This window comes from Hyperolius riggenbachi, chromosome 3, assembly GCF_040937935.1.
Source record: "Hyperolius riggenbachi isolate aHypRig1 chromosome 3, aHypRig1.pri, whole genome shotgun sequence".
In the NCBI taxonomy this organism is placed as follows: domain Eukaryota; kingdom Metazoa; phylum Chordata; class Amphibia; order Anura; family Hyperoliidae; genus Hyperolius; species Hyperolius riggenbachi.
Window position 1 is genome coordinate 442,057,119 of NC_090648.1, and position 20,532 is coordinate 442,077,650.

The 20,532-nt window shown below is 39.0% G+C and overlaps 1 protein-coding gene across 1 annotated transcript in view; it reads right to left on the reverse strand.

Moving 5' to 3' along the window:
• The window catches only part of LOC137562395 (protocadherin Fat 4-like), a 33,775-nt gene extending 13,570 nt beyond the window's left edge, over positions 1-20,205 (reverse strand). The window contains exons 1-3 of the mRNA XM_068273734.1: positions 17,911-20,205; positions 6,497-8,809; positions 515-2,845 (exon numbers count right to left, since the gene is read on the reverse strand). Of these exons, the coding sequence (XP_068129835.1) occupies positions 515-2,845; positions 6,497-8,809; positions 17,911-20,205 (6,939 nt within the window). The remainder of the gene's footprint in view (positions 1-514; positions 2,846-6,496; positions 8,810-17,910) is intronic.
• Between the last annotated feature and the right edge of the window lie 327 nt (positions 20,206-20,532).

A 20,532-nucleotide genomic window follows, 5' to 3' on the forward strand; every position in this document is an offset into this window, starting at 1 on the left:
GGTGTATTCAGCAAAAGCTGGTAAAACTGCTGTGCAGAGCGAGTGTATGGCAATCTTACCGGTACTACCATCGCTGAGGTAGGACACATTGCACAAATGGTGCAACCCACATTACCTAGGTAGTGTAGTGTGCAGTGCCCATGCAGCCTCAGTGTCGATAGTACCAGTAAAATTGCCTTGTGCTCTCTGTGCTGACAGTTTTACTGATGTTTGCTGATTGCACTCTTTGATGAAAATCACTGGAGGACACTATCTGGAGCAAGCAAGGTTTTGTAAATGAATGTCAGTGCTCAATTTCTATGCCCATTTTTTACATGTTTGTTTAAAACCATACTGTGCACATGTCTAGAATCTACTGATTTGTCAGACAATATACAAATGACAAAAGTACTGGAATATCAGCCTTTATAATAATGAGCTGAACTATTTTGCATCAGCTTGCTTTCTTTATTTCGCGCCCATCTTGGTTGACTTCTTCTAAGTATTATTAAGAATGTATGTTACAACTTCTTACCTGAGTTACAGTGCTGGTTAAAATAGCTTCTCTTAAACTTTCATTTCCAAGGCCTGAGTCATCTGTGTCAATAAGATTATCCACTGGGACAATTTGGTTTGATTGTAAGAGACCAAAATCACTTCCTGATGGGTCCATAGCCACACATACATTGTATGAGTAGGGGAAGGGTAATGTTCCATCACTATACATGGAAAGTAATCTGGGATCTCCTGCAGGATACAGACTTGAATTTAAAGTTCCAAAGTTTGGTAGTGGCTTTGGTTCCTTGCATTTTGATATGATGACTAACATCACAGTTATAATAAACAACAAAGAAATCAATGCTAAAGCAATTACCAAGTACAACTGCAAGTTTGTCTGAGGTTCTTCATCTGTGAGTGGATTGCTGAGTTTAGGAACAACCTGCTGGAAGTTATCTGCAACAATGAGGCTTAAGGTGACAGTAGCCGAGAGAGCAGGAACCCCATTATCTCTCACCATCACTACAACCTTTTGCCTCAACATATCCTTCTCTTGGAAGATGCGGGATGTCCGGATTTCTCCTGTCTGCTCATTAATGGTAAAGTGAGATGGTTCCGACACGTGTATGAAATGATAGGAGAGCCAAGCATTATGTCCAGAGTCTGCATCCACTGCTACCACCTTTGTGATTAAAGAACCTGGTTCTGCTGTAAACGGAACCATCTCAAATGCATCCTGTCCAACACTTCCTGATGATGGGAACAAGATCTTAGGTGCATTATCATTCTGATCCACAATACGGATCAGTAAGGTGGCATTGCCAGTTAGAGATGGTGATCCACTGTCTCTAGCAGTTGCTCTTATTACAAATTCCTTGTGCTGTTCATAGTCAAATGACTTTTGAGCATAAAGGGCACCAGTCTCTATGTTAATGGACAGATAAGATGACACTGGGAGGTCTTCTGCATTTATGGTGGATATTGAATAAACAATTTTAGCATTGTCCCCCGCATCAGGATCTGAAGCTTGTATCCTATGTATCAAGGCGCCTGGTAAATTGTTTTCTGTTATATAAACAACATGAGAAGATTTATTGAATGTTGGTGGGTTGTCGTTAACATCTGATATATCCAATCTAATGGTCTTCCTGCTTGAGAGTGGAGAAGAACCTCGGTCAGTGGCTATGATTGTGATATTATAAGTTGATGTTGTTTCTCTATCCAGATTACTTCTTGTAACAATTCTGTAGTAGCTGTCTGATGACAGTACTAAATTAAACAATGTCTGATCCATTAGCTTGCAGTCAATATACCCATTTTCTCCAGTATCTAGATCATCAACTTCAATCAGAGCAATCACGGTTCCAGGCTGTGAGTTCTCCAGAACAGGAGAAAACAATGAGGTGATGGATATCTCAGGAGCATTGTCATTCTCATCTATGACCTCTACTAATACTTTACAATGAGTGACATGGCCACCTCCATCTTTGGCTTGTACTAATAGTTCATAATTCCTCATCAGTTCAAAGTCCAGGTTCCTATTCACTTTGACTTCACCATTTTTAGGATGAATGCTGAAAGTACCAGTGTGGTGCACATTTCCTGATGTTTTGCTGAAGGAATAAGTTATTTGGGCATTTGCACCTTCATCTTCGTCAGTAGCATTCACAGTAACTATTGTGGTATTAACTGGCATGTTTTCACTTACACTGATTTTATATACTTCTTGTGTAAACACTGGAAAATTATCATTAACATCTATGACTATGATCCTTATCAGTGCAGTTGCAGATCTCACAGGACTTCCTCCATCAGCAGCCACTATTGAAAATTCATGCACATTCTGAGATTCTCTGTCTAATGGCTTCTCTAGCACAAGTTCAAGGAATTTACTTCCATCTGGCTTGATTGTCTCACTCAGTATAAAGTGCTTGTTGTCACTGAGCTTGTATGTCTGCACTGAATTGATACCAAGATCTGGATCTTCTGCATTGTGTAAAGCAAATTTTGTCCCTGGTGCTGTTGATTCAATTACTTCAAAAGTAAATGTGTCAGGATAGAATACTGGAGCATTGTCATTAATATCCTGGATGTCAATTTTTACTCTTGTAATACTCAATGGATTTTCAATCACAGCATCAAAGCTTAAGAAGCAGGTAGATTCTGCCCCACACAGTGTCTCTCTGTCTATCCTGTCCTTCACATGCAGATTTCCATTATCCAGATTCACATAAAAATATTTCTCTGACACACGTGATACAATCCTGAGGTTTCTAGGTGAAAGCTGTCCAACATTTAACCCCAGATCTTTTGCAATATTTGCTATAACAGAGTCTTTCCTCATTTCTTCTACAATGGAGTAATGGATCTGGGTAGAAACAGAATGACACAGCCAGGAAAATAAGACAGAAAATATTACTTGCCATCTGATTCCTTTGTATGCCTGGTGTTTCATCCTATCCATTGTCAGCATCTGTAATCATCCATCAAATGTGTTATAGGAAGGATGTTTTGTCCAGTTCACTTGTGTAAGAAAACAACCAATATTCAGTATCTTATGCAGAGGATCCAGAAAATGGCTGTGTGCTTCTCTGTGCAGATCTGCAGTGTGTGTGAGCAATGAAAATGCCAGTGGATCTCCAGTTCTGTATTCTTCTGCTTACTGGTTAAACAGCGGCGCTCAGAGGTAAAATTGAGGAACTGCAGTGCTGATGTTTTTATTCAGTTCAATTCCTGGTTAGTGTTTTCTTTTTTCTTTTAAGTAAATCAGAATGAGTTTAAAAAATAAAAAATGTATAATTTAAACTAACTGCAATTCAAATAACATTATAACTCTCTAATTTAAATGATATTCTTTGTAATCCTGGTCTTTCATATCTGGAATATTAGTTGGAAATATGTACGTTAAACTTATCAAATAATAGTTTAATAATAAATAATAACCTTACTATAATAATTTATATGAAGTAGAAATGTGTTGATGTGTTTATAAAGATCATAAGCACAGACATATATTTGCATATCAATAGTATTCAACACAGAATCCATGGTTTTGTACTGTATGTTTGCTTTAAACAGCACTTGGCCCTGGAGCCATAGTTGCAATCGCTACAGTACATAGTTTCAAGTATTTTTTAAAAACATATAGTAAATAGTTAAAAGATACCCAAATTAAAGATAAAGTTCCCCTTTTACTTACCTGGTGCTTCTTCAATCCCCTGTATTCTTGAAGGTCCCCAGCTGTCTTTCAGGTCCTCTCTCTTGATCTGCTGTGCGGCCTGGTAAAGTGAGGGACTTTGAGCTAAGCTGAGCACTACTGTGCATGCACTGGCCCAGCCATGGCCAGTAGTGTTTTGAGCATGAGAAGTAACTCGGTGTATGCGCAGTTCTCTCGGACACAGAAACACAATCAAGGAGGCACACCGCCGGACCAGCATGTGTGCAGTGGTACGATACTTAGCTAAGTCACTCACTTTACCGGGCCGTACAGTGGATCAAGTAAGATGATCAGGAGCACTGGCGTACCAATAGGGGATGCGACCCCTGCCAATGCGGGGGGGGGGGGGGGGGCGGGGCCCCCCTAGGGCCCTGTCAGGGACTTTTGGGGGGCAGGAGGGGTCGCTGCATAAGAGGAGAGTGTGGCAGATCGGTGGGGAGGGGGGAAATACCCCCTCCCCCTCCCTCACCTCGGGCTCTCCTCTCAGCGCTCCTCCTCCTGAAATCATTGGTGGCAGCGGGCGGCAGCAGGATGATACATTACCTCCTTCTTGCTGGAGGACTTCCGTTCTCTAAGAGCTTCTTGTAAACAGGAAGTTGCTCCTAGAGAACGGAAGACCTCCAGCGAGAAGGAGGTAATGTATCATCCTGCCGCCACCGCTGCCGCTGCTGCTGCCTGCCCGCTGCCACCAATGATTTCAGGAGAGGGAGCGCTGAGAGGAGAGCCTGAGGTGAGGGAGGGGGGGGGGAATTTCCCCCCTTCCCACCCATCTGCCACACTCTCCTCTTATGCAGCGACCCCTTCTGCCCCCCAAAATCCCCAGAGTGGGCCCTGGGGGGGGGGGCAGATTTTTTTTTTGCAGGGGGGCCCGGGGATTTCTAGGTACACCCCTGTTCAGGAGGACAGCGAGGGACTTTCAAGACTATGGGGGCTGGAAGGAGCCTAAGGTATGTAAAAGGGTATACTCTATTTTCATCTCAGTTATCCATTAAGGTTTAGCAGAAAGGGATCCACAGTCTTTACAAAGTAACAAAGTAGGAACCTATAGCAATACACAAGGAAAAGGATTCAATATATAAACACAAACAACAAACACAAATGTTGCATCCATTTGTGGATTAAAAGTGTGTAATTATTATAATATACAAAGTCTTAAAGTACACCTCTTGTCCATAAAGACAAAACTGCGTTTTACAGGTATATAGTCCTACTTGGTGGCTACACCTTTTTTGTAATACCAAGAGGAAATAGGTCTCCAAATAGGTCTCCAAGTGAATCAAAGCAGTAAGGTAAAGGTTGTACTTCATTAAGTTCTTTTTGGCACACCCTTCTCCGCTCAGCAACCTCAGCTTTGAGGCCAGAATATGATGCGGGTGTTCATGGCTGTCCTTCCAGAACTGAGAAACTGTAAGGCAGCCAGCTGTGTAAATCTGCATACTCTGCAGCCTTCCCATAAATTAGACTTTGTTAAAATATATAGACCCCCAGTGTTTAAGTGACATGCACTGCTCACCATGAAGATATGAGGAAAACAATCCAGAAGCAAGATCTGGTATATTATCTCAGTGGTTTTCCGATAGGCATTATATTACTACTCATATGCATCTACTTCCCATAATGTTAGACGAGCACTTTTAGTGCTTTAATGGTAGAAACTTAATGGGAACCAGAGGTGAGAGGGATAGGGAGGCTGACATATTTCTTTTAAACATTGCACATTGCCTGTCTGTCCTGCTGATTCTCTGCCTCTAATACTTTTAGCCATAGACTTCGAACAAACATGCAGATCAGATTTTAAAATTACATCTTAAGGTAGACAAGGAATTGCACACCACCAATGAGGTGCTGGATCAAGTTGTAAACCATAAGAATCCAGGAGATCCGCACACTCGGTGAACCAAGTCCACTTTATTTAAGCATAGTGACACAATTCCATTCAATAGACCAACGATTTGTTTCAGGGCCCCGTGAGGTCCCCTTTGTCAAGGTAACAACACAGAATGGTGAACACACCATTGTTGTTACCTTGGCAAAGGGGACCCCATGGGACCCTGAAATTAATTGTTGGTCTATGGAATGGAATTGTGACACCTTGCATAAATAAAGTGGACTTGGTTCACCGAGTGTGCGGATCTCCCGGATTCTTAAAAATTACATATGATGACAAAAATCTGACAAGATGAGCTGAATGCTTGTTTCAAGTGTGTGATTTAGACACTACTGACCAGAAAGATCAGCAGCACTGGCAGGCAACTTGTATTGGTTAAAATGAAATAAATATGGCACCCCTCATGTGCCTCTTACATTGGGTTACTTTCAACTTTGAACCACCCACCTAATTGTTGTGCATCAAAAGTACATACATTACTGTACCGTTTGTACTATTGCTCCTGAAATTTAAAACAAAATAAAAGAATCTTTAAAAAAAAAAGTACATACGTTACTGATGCAGGAGAACCAACACTGGTAAACAAGGTTTACACAATACCCAATAACCTTTTAAAGAGTTTATATAGTTGAGAAAAAGTTAGGTAAACGTACTTCCTATTTGCAGGAGAAAAAGTTTAGGATCAGTGTGGCTTATTTCTGTCTTTATGCTGCTGAAAAGTCATAATGCTAACATTGCTCCATAAATTAATGGAGCCTTTGATAGAGCCTTAAACCATTCTATTTAAATCCTCACACTAAAATGACAAAACAGGAGCACAGATGCATGTTTCGGCACTATTTACGCAATACACTTCCATCAATCTTGGCTAGCATCTCCCCAAAAAAATTCTCGCTGATATTAAATCAACTTACCTGAGTGACCAAGGTGGTTGGAATAGCTTCTTTTAAACTTTCATTTCCAAGGCCTGAGTCATCTGTGTCAATGAGATTATCCACTGGAACAATTTGATTTGATGTTAGAAGACCAAAATCACTTCCTGATTGGTCCATAGCCACACACACATTGTATGAGTAGGGGAAGGGTAATGTTCCATCACTATACATGGACAGTACTCTGGGATCTCCTGCATGATACAGACTTGTATTTAAAGTTCCAAAGTTTGGTAATGGTTTTGACTCCTTGCATTTTGATATGATGACCAACATCACAGTGACAATAAACAACAAAGAAATCAGTGCTAAAGCAATAACCAAGTACAGCTGCAAGTTTGACGGAGGTCCTTCATCTGTGAGTGGATTACTGAGTTTAGGAGCAACCTGCTCAAAGTTATCTGCAACAATGAGGCTTAAGGTGACAGTAGCAGAGAGAGCTGGCACCCCATTATCTCTCACCATCACCACCGCCTTTTGCCTCAACATATCCTTTTCTTGAAAGATGCGGGATGTCCGGATTTCTCCTGTCTGATCATTAATAGTAAAGTGATATGGTTCCGACATGTGGATGAAATGATAGGAGAGCCATGCATTATGTCCAGAGTCTGCATCCACTGCAACCACTTTTGTGATTAAAGAACCAGGTTCTGCTGTAAAAGGAACCATCTCAAACGCATCCTGTCCAGAAATTCCTGATGATGGGAATAATATCTCTGGAGCATTATCATTCTGATCCACAATACGAACAAGTAGGGTGGTGTTGCCAGTTAGAGATGGTGATCCACTGTCTCTAGCAGTTGTTCTAATTAGACATTCTTTGTGCTGTTCATAATCAAATGTCTTCTGAGCATAAAGAGCTCCAGTCTCTATATTTATGGAAAAATAAGAGGACACTGGGAGGTCTTCTGCATTCATGGTGGATATTGAATAACCAATTTTAGCATTGTCCCCAGCATCAGGATCTGAAGCTTGTATCCTATGTATTAAGGCGCCTGGTAAATTGTTTTCTGTTATATAAACAACATAAGAAGATTTTGTAAAAGCTGGTGGGTTGTCATTAACATCTGATATATCCAGTCTGATGGTTCTTCTGCTAGAAAGTGGAGGAGATCCTCTGTCAGTGGCTATGATTGTGATATTATAACTAGGTGTCGTTTCTCTATCCAGATCACCTGTTGTAATAATTCTATAATAACGGTCGGTTGATAATACTAAGTTGAATGCTTGTTGGTTCTGTAGTTTGCAATCAATATATCCATTTTCCCCAGAATCTAGATCGTCAACTTCAATCAGAGCAATTACTGTTCCAGGCTGTGAGTCCTCCAAAATAGGAGAAAACAATGAGGTGATGGATATCTCAGGAGCATTATCATTCTCATCTATTACCTCTACCAACACTTTACAATGAGTGATGTGGCCTCCTCCATCTTTAGCTTGTACTGATAGTTCATGATTCCGTGTTAATTCAAAATCTAACTTTTTATTTACCCTAATTTCACCATTTTTTGGATGAATGCTGAATGTACCAGTGTGATGAACACTTCCTGCTGTCTTGGTGAAAGAATAGTTTATTTGGGCATATATTCCATCATCTTTGTCAGTTGCATTCACAGTAAGAATTGTAGTATTAACTGGTATGTTTTCACTTACAATGATTTTATATACTTCTTGTGTAAACACTGGAAAATTATCATTAGCATCTATGACTATGATCCGTACCAGTGCAGTTGCAGATCTGACAGGGCTTCCTCCGTCAGTAGCTGTTAGTGAAAATTCATGCACATTCTGAGATTCTCTATCTAATGGCTTCTCTAGCACAAGTTCAAGGAATTCACTTCCATCTGGCTTGATTGTCTCACTCAGTGTAAAGTGCTTGTTGTCACTGAACTTGTATGTCTGCACTGCATTGATACCAAGATCTGGATCTTCTGCAGTATGTAAAGCAAATCTTGTCCCTGGTGCTGTTAATTCAATTGCTTCAAAAGTAAATGTGTCAGGATAGAATGCTGGAGCATTATCATTAATATCCTGAATGTCCACCTTGATGGTAAATATATTTAATGGGTTTTCAACCACAGCATCAAATGTTACGAAGCAGGTAGCTTCTGCCCCACACAGTGTCTCTCTGTCTATTCTGTCCTTCACATACAGATTTCCATTGTCTAGATTTACATAAAAATATTTTTCTGACACACGTGATACAATCCTGAGTTTTCTAGAGGAAACCTGTCCAGCATCTAATCCCAGATCTTTTGCAATATTTGCTATAACAGAGTCTTTTCTCATTTCTTCCTGAATGGAATAATGAATTTGAGTAGAGGTAGAGACTGAACGACACAGCCAGGAAAATAAGACAGAAAATATTACTTGCCATCTGATTTCTTTGTATGCCTGGTGTTTTACTTCATCCATTATGTACACTTGATATCTTCTTTTTAATATTTGTAATCCAGTGCAAAAAGAAGTGCTGTCCAGTCCACTTGTGTATGAAAAGAACAAAATATTTAGTATTGTATGCAGAGGATCCAGAAAATGGCTGTGTGCTTCTCTGTGCAGATCTGCAGTGTGTGTGAGCAATGTAAATGCCAGTGGATCTCTAGTTCTGTATTTTTCTGCTTTCTGGTTAAACAGCGGCGCTCAGAGGTGAAATTGAGGAACTACAACACTGCATTAGTCCAATAAAATAGATGTTGAGCCTTTTGTAAAATAAAAGAACATTATTTTAATCTAGTTAAATAGCATATTTGTTTTCCAAACTGGAATACCTTGTAATCCTGGACTTTCAGGTGTACAGTATAGCATGTATAGCTGTAGACTTTATCAGATAACAGTACAGTCAGTGACATATATTGAATTATCTTACAATATTAATTTATATGAATTCAAAATATGTTTATGCAGAGCATCAGTGGTGAGATATAAAAAAAATAGTATACAATCTCCTTGTCAGCTGTAAGAATCATATAAACAATATACATTTTTTAAACAACATATATAGAGCAACTACTGAAAGCAATAAAAATTGTTTTTAAAAAGAACACACAAAAAAGTTCTTCCACAAACAGCGCAATCTAGCACATGAGGAGGCTATACTGAACCAATTTATGTGATAGTATCACCTAAAGTGTTACACAGCATTATCAAAAAACAATCAAAATATGATCTAAATTGTAAAAAATGTATATATGCATGATGCAAAACAGTGATTGGAATGAAACTATAACAACTAGAAATAAACATCCATTAAAGTGCATTAGTGCACAGCAGTCATCCTGTGTAAAAATAATGGTTCAATAACAGTGCTGTACTCCGCAATATGTATATTGTGCATTTTCCATTTTTGCGAATTTGCTTTCACTGTGCGTCAAGCCAAAGTCAACGGCATCATATTTGACATGCATTCTAGTGCCAATTTTAGCATCTGAATTCTCTGCAGAAAGAAAACAGTCTACATATGTCTTTTTTTCCCCCAGAATGGACATGTGAATCGCCTACAATGCAAGTCAATGGAAATGCACATTTTCACATTTCAAATTTGTAAATTTGCTTATGAATGTAAAGTTAATTACATACAAATACATGTAAATTAACTTCATTGATATGAATGGAAACATTGGAATGTGAAGCTTCACATAAAACGCGAACGAAAAAGAAGAATCAGAGTCAAAATAAATGCAAAACATTGAATCGCAAATAAAAAAAAAACAGACTGAACATCACAATGATAAGTGTGAAGGCACTCTTACTATTACCCCCTCCTCCTTACCTTAAGTTAGCTTACTACAATAAATATAATGCCCGTGGTGATGACCACAATTAATTAAATCACACATCTCAAAGTAAATAAGTACATGTGAAAGTACTAAAGCCCCATTAGATTACAGAGCCAGGTGCGGTGTAAGGAGGGTCAGGGGGGGGGGGGGGAGGACAGGAAGGAAACAGCAGGGCTTCTCAAGTGTGTTGCAGAGAACAGCATCAGTTCTGAAATGTTGTTTTGACTCAGAATAATTTATTTAGCATTTTACTTTTGATAAACAATTAGTGTTGCAGTCACAACAACCATGTTTAGTATGTTTAATGAATATATAGAAAAGATAGTAAATAATTAGTCCAATGGAGTCCTCAATTTGTACAAATCACAAATTTGGGAAGCTATAGGAAAGCTTAAGCAAAATTATACTACTACAAAGTAGTGCTGTTGTTCATTTTAAAATGAAAACAGCAGCTTATTACGCAACCTTGACGCATACATCTTTTATCAATACAGGTCTTTAGTGACTCTCAAAATGTAGCAGATGAGTAGTTAAGTTTGAATAAGATTTGATTTTGCATTTTCTAGGCCTCTTGCCCTTCATGTATTTTTGTGTAGAGGCTTAAGTATGATGGGGAGGTGTTAACCTATTGCCGATCGCGAAACTGCCGTCTAATATACCTGTACATTGCTGTGATTTAAAGGGAACCAGAGATGAACGTTTCACACAAAATAAACATATCAGTCGATAGCTTGTAAAGAATAAATGCTCTACCTAATAATTTCGCCGCTCTGGTGTGCCTTTTTTAGTGTTTTTTATCCATTATTGCTCCAGGAAAAATCAAATATGGCCGCCGGCTCATATCCCTTCTGCTTCTGGGTTATGAGTTGTTCTGGATGTGCTGTCTAGGCCATATGAGACTAGGCTGCTATCTAGGCTATATGAGAAAGGCTGCTGCAGCCTTTCATCTGTGTGCTTTCATTTTGGTATGATGTGCAGCTGCCTGTAGGAAGTGTCTCTGATAGGAATGAAACTGCAATCATCATATTGCAGCCACCCACACTTGTCTGTTTCAGAGATTCTCTCTCAGCAGGAGCAGCCCCTCCCATGTCATCACAGCTCTCAGTATGCAAAGCAGGAAATCTGAGCCAGGAGGTGGCAGGCTTGGGCTTGAAAAGACTCCACAGAAGAGTGACTCAGCTATAATGATTCCAGGTCAAACCTAGACTGAGCCAGTCGGGGATTCTTATCACAGCTGCTAATAGACTAATTAAGCAGATAAGAATGAAACTAAAAGCAGGGTAGGTGTTTACTGTCATGTTCCCACTGATAAATGTAATAAAATACATGAGGGTGCTTCGTCTCTGGTTCTCTTTAAGGCAGGGCTGTACTGCGGACAGCCGTGTGACACGGCTGCCCCCCTGTGACACAGGAGAGCAATCGGCTTTCATAGGCTGAAGCCTATGACAGCCGATTGCCATGATTGGCTGGCTGGGGGGAGGGAGGGATTTAAAAAAAAAAAAGTAAAATGTATTAAAAAAATAACAAATATTTATATAAAAAATGTAAACACTGGGGGAGCTATCAGACCTCACCAACAGAGAGCTCTGTTGGTGGGGAGAAAAGGTAGGGAATCACTTGTGTGCAGAGTTGTGTGGCCTTGCAGCTAGATCTTAAAGCTGCAGTGGCCAATTAAGCCACAAATGCCCGGTCTTTAGTGGGTTTAACACAGCGGTCCTCAAGAGGTTAAAGTTAGTGCTTGCACTTCCACACCTAGGGTCCAGGTTTTTCGGAATGATTACAGCAGTTACGTGTGTACAGTCTGTCACATCGAGACTCCTTTTGCACCAGGCAACAGCTTACTTTAAGTACGCTGCTTTTCCATTAGGATTAATAGTATCTTTATAAGAGCTTACATGAACTAAGGGCTGGTTCAGACGGACATTTGCAGAGCGTTTACAGCCAGCGTTCAGGGCTTGGTGTTAAACGCTCCCATTCAAGTGAATGGGAGCGTTTGTACCAAGCTTTTAAGCGCGTTTACACAAACGCGGCGTTTGGGTCCCGATTTTCCCTGGCGTTCAAGGAGCCCCTGGAAGCTACATGTAGCTTTCAGGGGAGGTTAACCGCGACGGCTAATGTCCCTCTAGGGGAAGAAAAAACGCGACCGCATCCAAACGCACACGAACGCTGCTAAACGCCAACGAACGCAACGCCTCCAAACGTCCATCTGAACCAGCCCTAAAGAATATCCAGAATAGCAGAACTGGGCATGCCCTGACCCCTACTACTTTAGAGAGTTAGCTCACAAGGGCAGGGCTCTCTCACCTTATTGTGTCTTGGATTTTATTATATATTTTATTTATTATGTTAAATTTGTCACTGTCATTACGAATTCTGTATTTTGTACCAAATCTGTATTTTGGACCAATTCTGTATTTTCTATATTGGAATATACCGTTGTTTGTATAATGTACCCCCTGTTGGTTTCTTACTTTGTACAGCACCACAGAATATGTTGACGACTTGACGCTTTATAAATCAATAATAATAATGATAATAATAATATTCAGTATTTGGTACAGTTCAGTCTCCAAAGGCATTTTAAGTGTAATAAGCCCTTCTTTTGTCAAGGTAATTACTCACTGAAAAATATGTAATCACATTCTGGATAATAATAGTAACAATAACACAAACTTGAGATGGGATATGCACTGCTTAAAAAGCAACACTGTTGGAAAGAAAATGTTGTAAACTTTCCCCCCCCCCCCTTTTTATTATGAAAACCAGATTCAGAAACAAGTGTATTTGCTATGCACCAGTAAGGTAAACATTAAAATCACCAAGTGAAGTGAATAACATTGACCGTCTTATTTTGATGGCACTTGCTAATCTGTAGGATATATTATGCAGCAAGTGAACAGTCAAAAGCTGATGGTGACAAAATAGGAAAATGGTTAAAAATAAGGATCTTAGCAAACTTGACAAAAGTCCAGTTTGTGGTGGCTTGATGACTGGGTCAGGGCATCTCAAAATGGCTGGTCCTGTGGGTGGTTTTATGGAGGAAGTGGTTAGTGCTTACCATAAATGGTCCAAGGAAGGACAACTAATACATTGATAACAGGGTAATGGTTGCCCAAGGCTCCTTGATATCCTGGGAAGCAATGACTATACCACCTGATCTTATTCCATGGAACAAAACGTAATGTTGCCCATGAGAGAAAGGTGCCAAAAATTCAATAAGTCTGTTGTGTATGGCACTGTGTAGCTGCAGACCAATCAGAGTGCCTATGCTCACTTGCCCACTGCCAAATGTTCCTACTGTAGGCAAGTGAGAATCAGAAGTGAATTATAGAGCAAAGTAAGAAGGTGGCTTGATCTGTTGTATCACATTTTCTTTGGTTTGCAAATCCCTGTATTTGAATTGAATTGGGAATTTGTGGGATGTGCTGGAGTTTTTCTGTTTTATCCACAGAGCCCTAATATTTACAACTTACAGGACTCTTAGGGTCAGATACTACAGTGCACCTTTTGAGATCTTGTGTAATTTACAGCAAATTTTCCTATAGGACTCAAAGTGCACTGCATAGCTTTTCTCAGTTTATATCTTTCAGTGGAGTGGATTTTGTCACAGAAGTGATAAATACATGTTTGCCAAAACATAACACCAAAAGGTGTTAATGTAATTAGAGTTTGTGTATACCTGTAGTTAAGTGCTGCCTAATAGCTAATTTGATTAGGGTGCATATGTCTCCACCCATTGCCAAATGCTCTCAGGATGAATAGATCTAAGCTTTGATGACATCCTTTATATTTAAAAAATAGGAAGTCTGTAAAATGGTGTCAGATTGCTGTATACCCTATAAAATCATATATAAGTTTAATTATGAAACACTACTTTGTATGGTTCTGATCTGAAATATGCCTGAAGTGGAAACTTAAAGTTTTGAGAGCTTGCAGAAAATCTTGTACAGTTATTCATTAACCTCCCTGGCGTAATGATTATTTCTAGATTTAGGGTCTAAAAACCATGTAATTTTTTCACAAGCTATTAGACCCTAAAAACAAGAAGAAAAACATACTATAGAGAGATCTGCAGCAGCAACTGCATATAAATAATTTAGGCACGTGATTACCGCTCTGAGCTGCGAATTTCCGTTCAGAGCCTGACTCAGGATTACCGCTAAGGAAGTTAATGGAATCACCTTTTGTTTTTATGTCTTCGGAATATCTTTATCGCTAACATCGGACCAAACACAACAAAATACTTGTTTGTAAATGCATGGCTGGATAGTTAGGTTTTCAGTATGAAGCTGCCCTTATTAATTACGGTAAGAAGTTCTGTAGTTTGGGATCTAAATAACAGAAGCAGGGCCGGGCCGAGGCAGAGGCTGGAGAGGCTCCAGCCTCAGGGCGCAGTGTAGGAGGGGGCGCACAATTCATTCAGCAGTCATTCCCAATTGTGTTTGAAGCAGAAAGAAATAAGAAAAGGGGATACATTACAGTGACTGCAAGCCAGATAACTAGAGATTAAGGTATTGGGGAGGTTGGGGGCCCTGGGGCACCTATTAGTCTAATAGCAATCAGTGTGTGAAGGCTGGGGTGGGAGGGATGGAGGGGCGCACTTTGCTGTCTCAGCCTTGGGTGCTGAAGGACCTTGTCCCGCCTCTGAACAGAAGGTAACGTACTTGTTAAAAATTTTTGAGGTGGAATCCAGGTTTGAGTAGACTCAATTGTAGGAGGGTTGGTGCAGCTGCACTGCATCCTATAGACAGCCAGGCCTAAATTGTATAAGAATTCAGATATCAGTAAGTAAGTCTTGAAAAAGATTCTGTGTTTCATTTGTGCAGTGAGTGAAGAATCTATGTTGTGTGGTAATGGGGGGGGGGGGAGGTTGGGTAGTAGCATTCTGTAATAACTACAGGTGGTGTAGGTCTTTATTTTAAAGGCCTGTGTAGAGGATATTTCACATGGCAATAATATAAGTGCATTACTTAGAGTGCTTATCATGAGGCCAGTCTATAAACTTTCATGTTGCTTTCTCCTACTAATTCTGCTTTCAGATTACTTTTTCCAGCAAAACACAAGCATGCAATGAGTTTACAGTGTTCATTTAGAATTTGGACACAACAGATGAACTTTTTTGATTGCCTTTGTGTTCAGTATAGGATAACCTACTGGTTGTTGAATGTCATTGTACTTGTTGACAGGTTAACGATCTGGGTAGGTAGACAAGGCACTGCAAAAATTTGACTTGACAGGTTAACAATCTGGGTAGGCAGACAAGGTACTGCAAAAATTTGACTTGGTAGACTTGACAGGAGCAGGATGCTGTGGGACTTTTCATTGTGAGAGGTGTGTGAGGTCTATGCATACCTGTAGATCTGTCTGGATGCGAGTGACGGTGAGGTGCAAAATTAGAGGAGCTACTTGTTTGTGGTATGATCTTTTATGGCTACGTAATTAACGTTATTAAATTGGTTTTAAGTGTGCAGGAGTATTATTGTTTTATTTTAAAAAACAAAATCATCAAAGTGGTCCATTTCTTCTCCATCTTATGCTAGGCCTTCTCTGCTTTAGCAGCCTGATGGTTACTGTCTAAACTTCCTTTATCATTGAATAAATCATAACAGAATAAATATGAGTCTTTTGAAATTCCAATATTGCCAAATACGAAGAACTTCAAATATCCATTGTACTCTGTAAGTTTCGAGTGGAACAGGTAGTGACAGTTCACAGTAAACAACTCCATTGTCAGCACATTAAAACAAGGCAATGATACAGCTTCATATTTTTTTTATTTATCTGTTAAACTAATACATTAAACATGTTTTCCTTGCTCTTTTTCTTTCTTCTCCTGATCACACAAGTAGTTTTATAAAATGACATTAATTTATATTTTAATAGGGAATAACTAATGTTATTCTTGGATGTATGATATAATACCAAATGTTTACTTGTCAATATCTACTGAATTGTGGCTAAACTACCATAAACAGATATGCTAAATTAAAAAAAAAGAGTTTTGCTTTAATTAGCTGTATTTTGGCAAAGTTTTTATTTGTTAGGTAACTTCATCTCCATGTTTGGTATCTAGGAATGATCAATGAGATGCAAATTATTCTGAGTTGATACAGGATTGTGCAAATTTAGCATGTAAATGTATGCAGCTTGAAAATGGACCAGTCACATCTCACAAAGGTGGAATGTGATTGGTCCACTGCAAAACTGCATAAATTTGCACACAAAATGTGCACAGTCCTGCATTTACTCATCATTTTGCATCTCACTGACCATGCATCGTGTTAGCCCTACAAGAGACAACAATATGCAGTCCACCACAAAGCTTAAATTACAAATTATTACTGTTTAATGTCCACTCTAATATACAGCATACAGTTAAAATGCTGGCTCATTTGATTTGGGGAAGCGACAGAATTAAATATTTTAGTATACAAGTTAAACTAAAACATACAGTGAATAGTGTTTTCCTTCATAAGCAGTATTTTAATGCCACATGTGCTAACCCTACAAGAGAAAACAATATGCAGTCCATTACAGAGGTTAAATTACACATTATTACTATTTTACATCACAAAGAATAAAACAGTTCATGTTTTTTAGTATCATATTTTCACTATTAAGTGAATTACCTGAATTATTACAATCTACTTTTACTCACAATATGAAAAATATATAATTCTGGTACTTCCATTGAGTGAAACTTAATAACATTCAAAAACGTGGATGGCATTTACACAACTGTTAATTGTAAACATTGAGCCCACATATACAGTCATCAAGTTACCTTGTAAAGCTCTGGATTTCTCAGACCAAGCTGAATATAATTCTAATAATTACACCATTGCTTAAATTTCTACGCTTACAAGTTACAATTCTGCTAGTGCCAATCTCATGAACAGAGCATTTTATAATATCTACACAGATCTAATAGCATCTTTGATAGACAGTTTTTTCATAAGCAATTTTTCAGTATGCATGATTTTCAGAATCAATGGATTTTAGTTTACCAACAAAACTAGCTCTACATATAAACACCCCTTATGGAAATGCAAATATATATTTCTCACTTGCAGGGTAAGACCTATTTTCTGGTTTAATAGTTGTGGTTTAGGGGGTGGGGCTTATTATATTGCTTGCTGTCCATCTGAGGTACACCACAGCAAAACTGGAGCAGGGCCTGATAAATAAAATTCTATGGGAGAGAGAAGCTCCCAGATGAAGGGAGGGTCTAAGTTTTAGTCATTCACCTGTGTGCATTGACCTGTATGGCCATATAATGCAGCAGTGCATTAATTGTTACCTACAAAGTCTTCTGTTATTTTCTGTAGACATTGTGTAACTTGAATTTTATTGGTTTTATGAGTAAAGCTCAGTTTAAATGCACCCAAAGAGGTGAGCTAAGTATACTGTGAAAATAAAAACAAGGGTGTAAACAAAGCTCTCGACACTGGTGGAAAAGCAGTTGGTTGGTTAATTTACTCTATCCTTAGACATCAGCTGTTGACACAACAGGGACTTGGGAGTTTTTTTTTATACATCATATATACCTTGGTTTATTTCAAAAAGTCTAGCTTAGCTAGCATATTTTTGATAAAATGTAGTGTTGATATAAGGTCTTACCTGAGAGACAGCTGTTGTTGGAAGACTTTCATTACCAAGGCCTGAATCATCTGTATCTATAAGATTATCCACCGGGACATTTTGATTTGATGTTGGGAGGCCAAAATCACTTCCTGATGGGTCCATAGCCACACATACATTGTATGAGTAGGGGAAGGGTAATGTCCCATCACTATACATAGACATTAGTCTGGGATCTCCTGCAGGATACAGACTTGTATTTAAAGTTCCAAAGTTTGGTAATGGCTTTGGTTCCTTGCATTTTGATATGATGACCATCATCACAGTTATAATAAACAACAAAGAAATTAGTGCTAAAGCAATTACCAAGTACAGCTGCAAGTTTGTCTGAGGTTCTTCATCCGTGAGTGGATTACTGAATTTAGGAACGACCTGCTGGAAGTTATCTGCAACAATGAGGCTTAAGGTGACAGTAGCTGAAAGAGCTGGAACCCCATTATCTCTCACCATCACCACAACCTTTTGCCTCAACATATCTTTTTCTTGAAAGATGCGGGATGTCCGGATTTCTCCTGTCTGATCATTAATGGTAAAGTGAGATGGTTCAGACATGTGTATGAAATGATAGGAGAGCCAAGCATTATGTCCAGAGTCTGCATCCACTGCAACCACCTTTGTGATTAAAGAACCTGGTTCTGCTGTAAAAGGAACCATCTCAAATGCATCCTGCCCATAACTTCCTGATGATGGAAATAGGATTTCTGGAGCATTGTCATTTTGATCCACTATATGGATCAACAAGGTGGCATTGCCTGTTAGAGGAGGTGATCCACCATCCCTTGCAGTTATTTGAATTAGAAATTCCTTGTTTTTTTCATAATCAAATGTCTTCTGAGCATAAAGAGCTCCAGTCTCTATATTTATGGAAAAACAAGAGGACACTGGGAGGTCTCCTGCATTCATGGTGGATATCGAATAGGCAATTTTAGCATTGTCCCCAGCATCGGGATCTGAAGCTTGCATACTGTATATCAAGGCGCCTGGTAAATTGTTTTCTGTTATATAAATGATATAAGTAGATTTTGTGAAAGTTGGTGGGTTGTCATTAACATCTGATAAATCCAGTCTGATGGTTTTTCTGCTGGAAAGTGGAGGAGATCCCCTGTCAGTGGCTAGTATTGTGATATTATAACTTGATGTGTTTTCTCTATCCAGATTACCTGTTGTAATAATTCTATAATAACGGTCAGTTGACAATACTAAGTTGAACAACTGTTGATCCTGTAGTCTACAGTCAATATATCCATTTTCCCCAGAATCCAGATCATCAACTTCAATCAGAGCTATTACTGTTCCAGGTTTGGAGTCTTCCGGAATAGGAGAAAACAATGAGGTGATGGATATCTCAGGAGCATTATCATTTTCATCTATTACCTCTACCAATACTTTACAGTGAGTGACATGGCCACCTCCATCTTTTGCTTGAACTGACAGTTCATAATTTCTTACAAATTCAAAATCTAACTTTTTATTTATCTTAATTTCACCACTTTTAGGATGAATGCTGAAAGAACCAGTGTGGTGCACGCTTCCTGTTGTTTTGCTGAAGGAATAGTTTATTTGGGCATATATTCCTTCATCTTTGTCAGTAGCATTCACAGTGACAATTGTATTATTAACTGGCATGTTTTCACTTACGCTGATTTTATATACTTCTTGTGTAAACACTGGAACATTATCATTAGCATCTATAACTATGATTCTTATCAATGCAGTTCCAGATCTCACAGGGCTTCCTCCATCAGTAGCTGTTAGTAACAATTCATGCTTATGCTCAGATTCTCTATCTAATGGCTTCTCTAGCACAAGTTCAAGGTATTTGCTTCCATCTGGCTTGATTGTCTCACTCAGTATAAAGTGCTTGTTGTCACTGAGCTTGTATGTCTGCACTGAATTGACACCAAGATCTGGATCTTCTGCATTTTGTAAAGAAAATTTAGTACCTGGTGCTGTTAATTCAATTGCATCAAAGCTAACTGTGTCAGAATAAAAGGTTGGTGCATTGTCATTAATATCTTGAATTTCTATGTTTATTGTAAATATATTAAGTGGGTTTTCAACCACAGCATCAAAGCTGAGGAAGCAGGTAGCTTCTGCCCCACACAGTGTCTCTCTGTCTATCCTGTCCTTCACATACAGATTTCCATTATCCAGATTTACATAAAAATATTTTTCTGACACACGTGATACAATCCTGAGTTTTCTAGTGAAAATCTGTCCAACATTTAATCCCAGATCTTTTGCAATATTTGCTATAATAGAGTCTTTCCTCATTTCTTCTACAATAGAGTAATTAATCTGGGTAGAAACTGAATGAAACAGCCAGGAAAATAAGACAGAAAATATTACTTGCCATCTGATTCCTTTGTATGCCTGATGTTTTATTTCCTCCATTCTGTATACCTGGAATCTTCTGTAAAGATGTGTAATCCGATGGAATAAGAAGTATTGCCTAGTCCACTTGAATATGAATAGATATGCAGAGGATCCAGAAAATGGCTGTGTGCTTCTCTGTGCAGATCTGCAGTGTGTGTGAGTAATGAAAATGCCAGTGGCTCTTTAGTTCTGTATTTTTCTGCTTTCTGGTTAAACAGCGGCGCT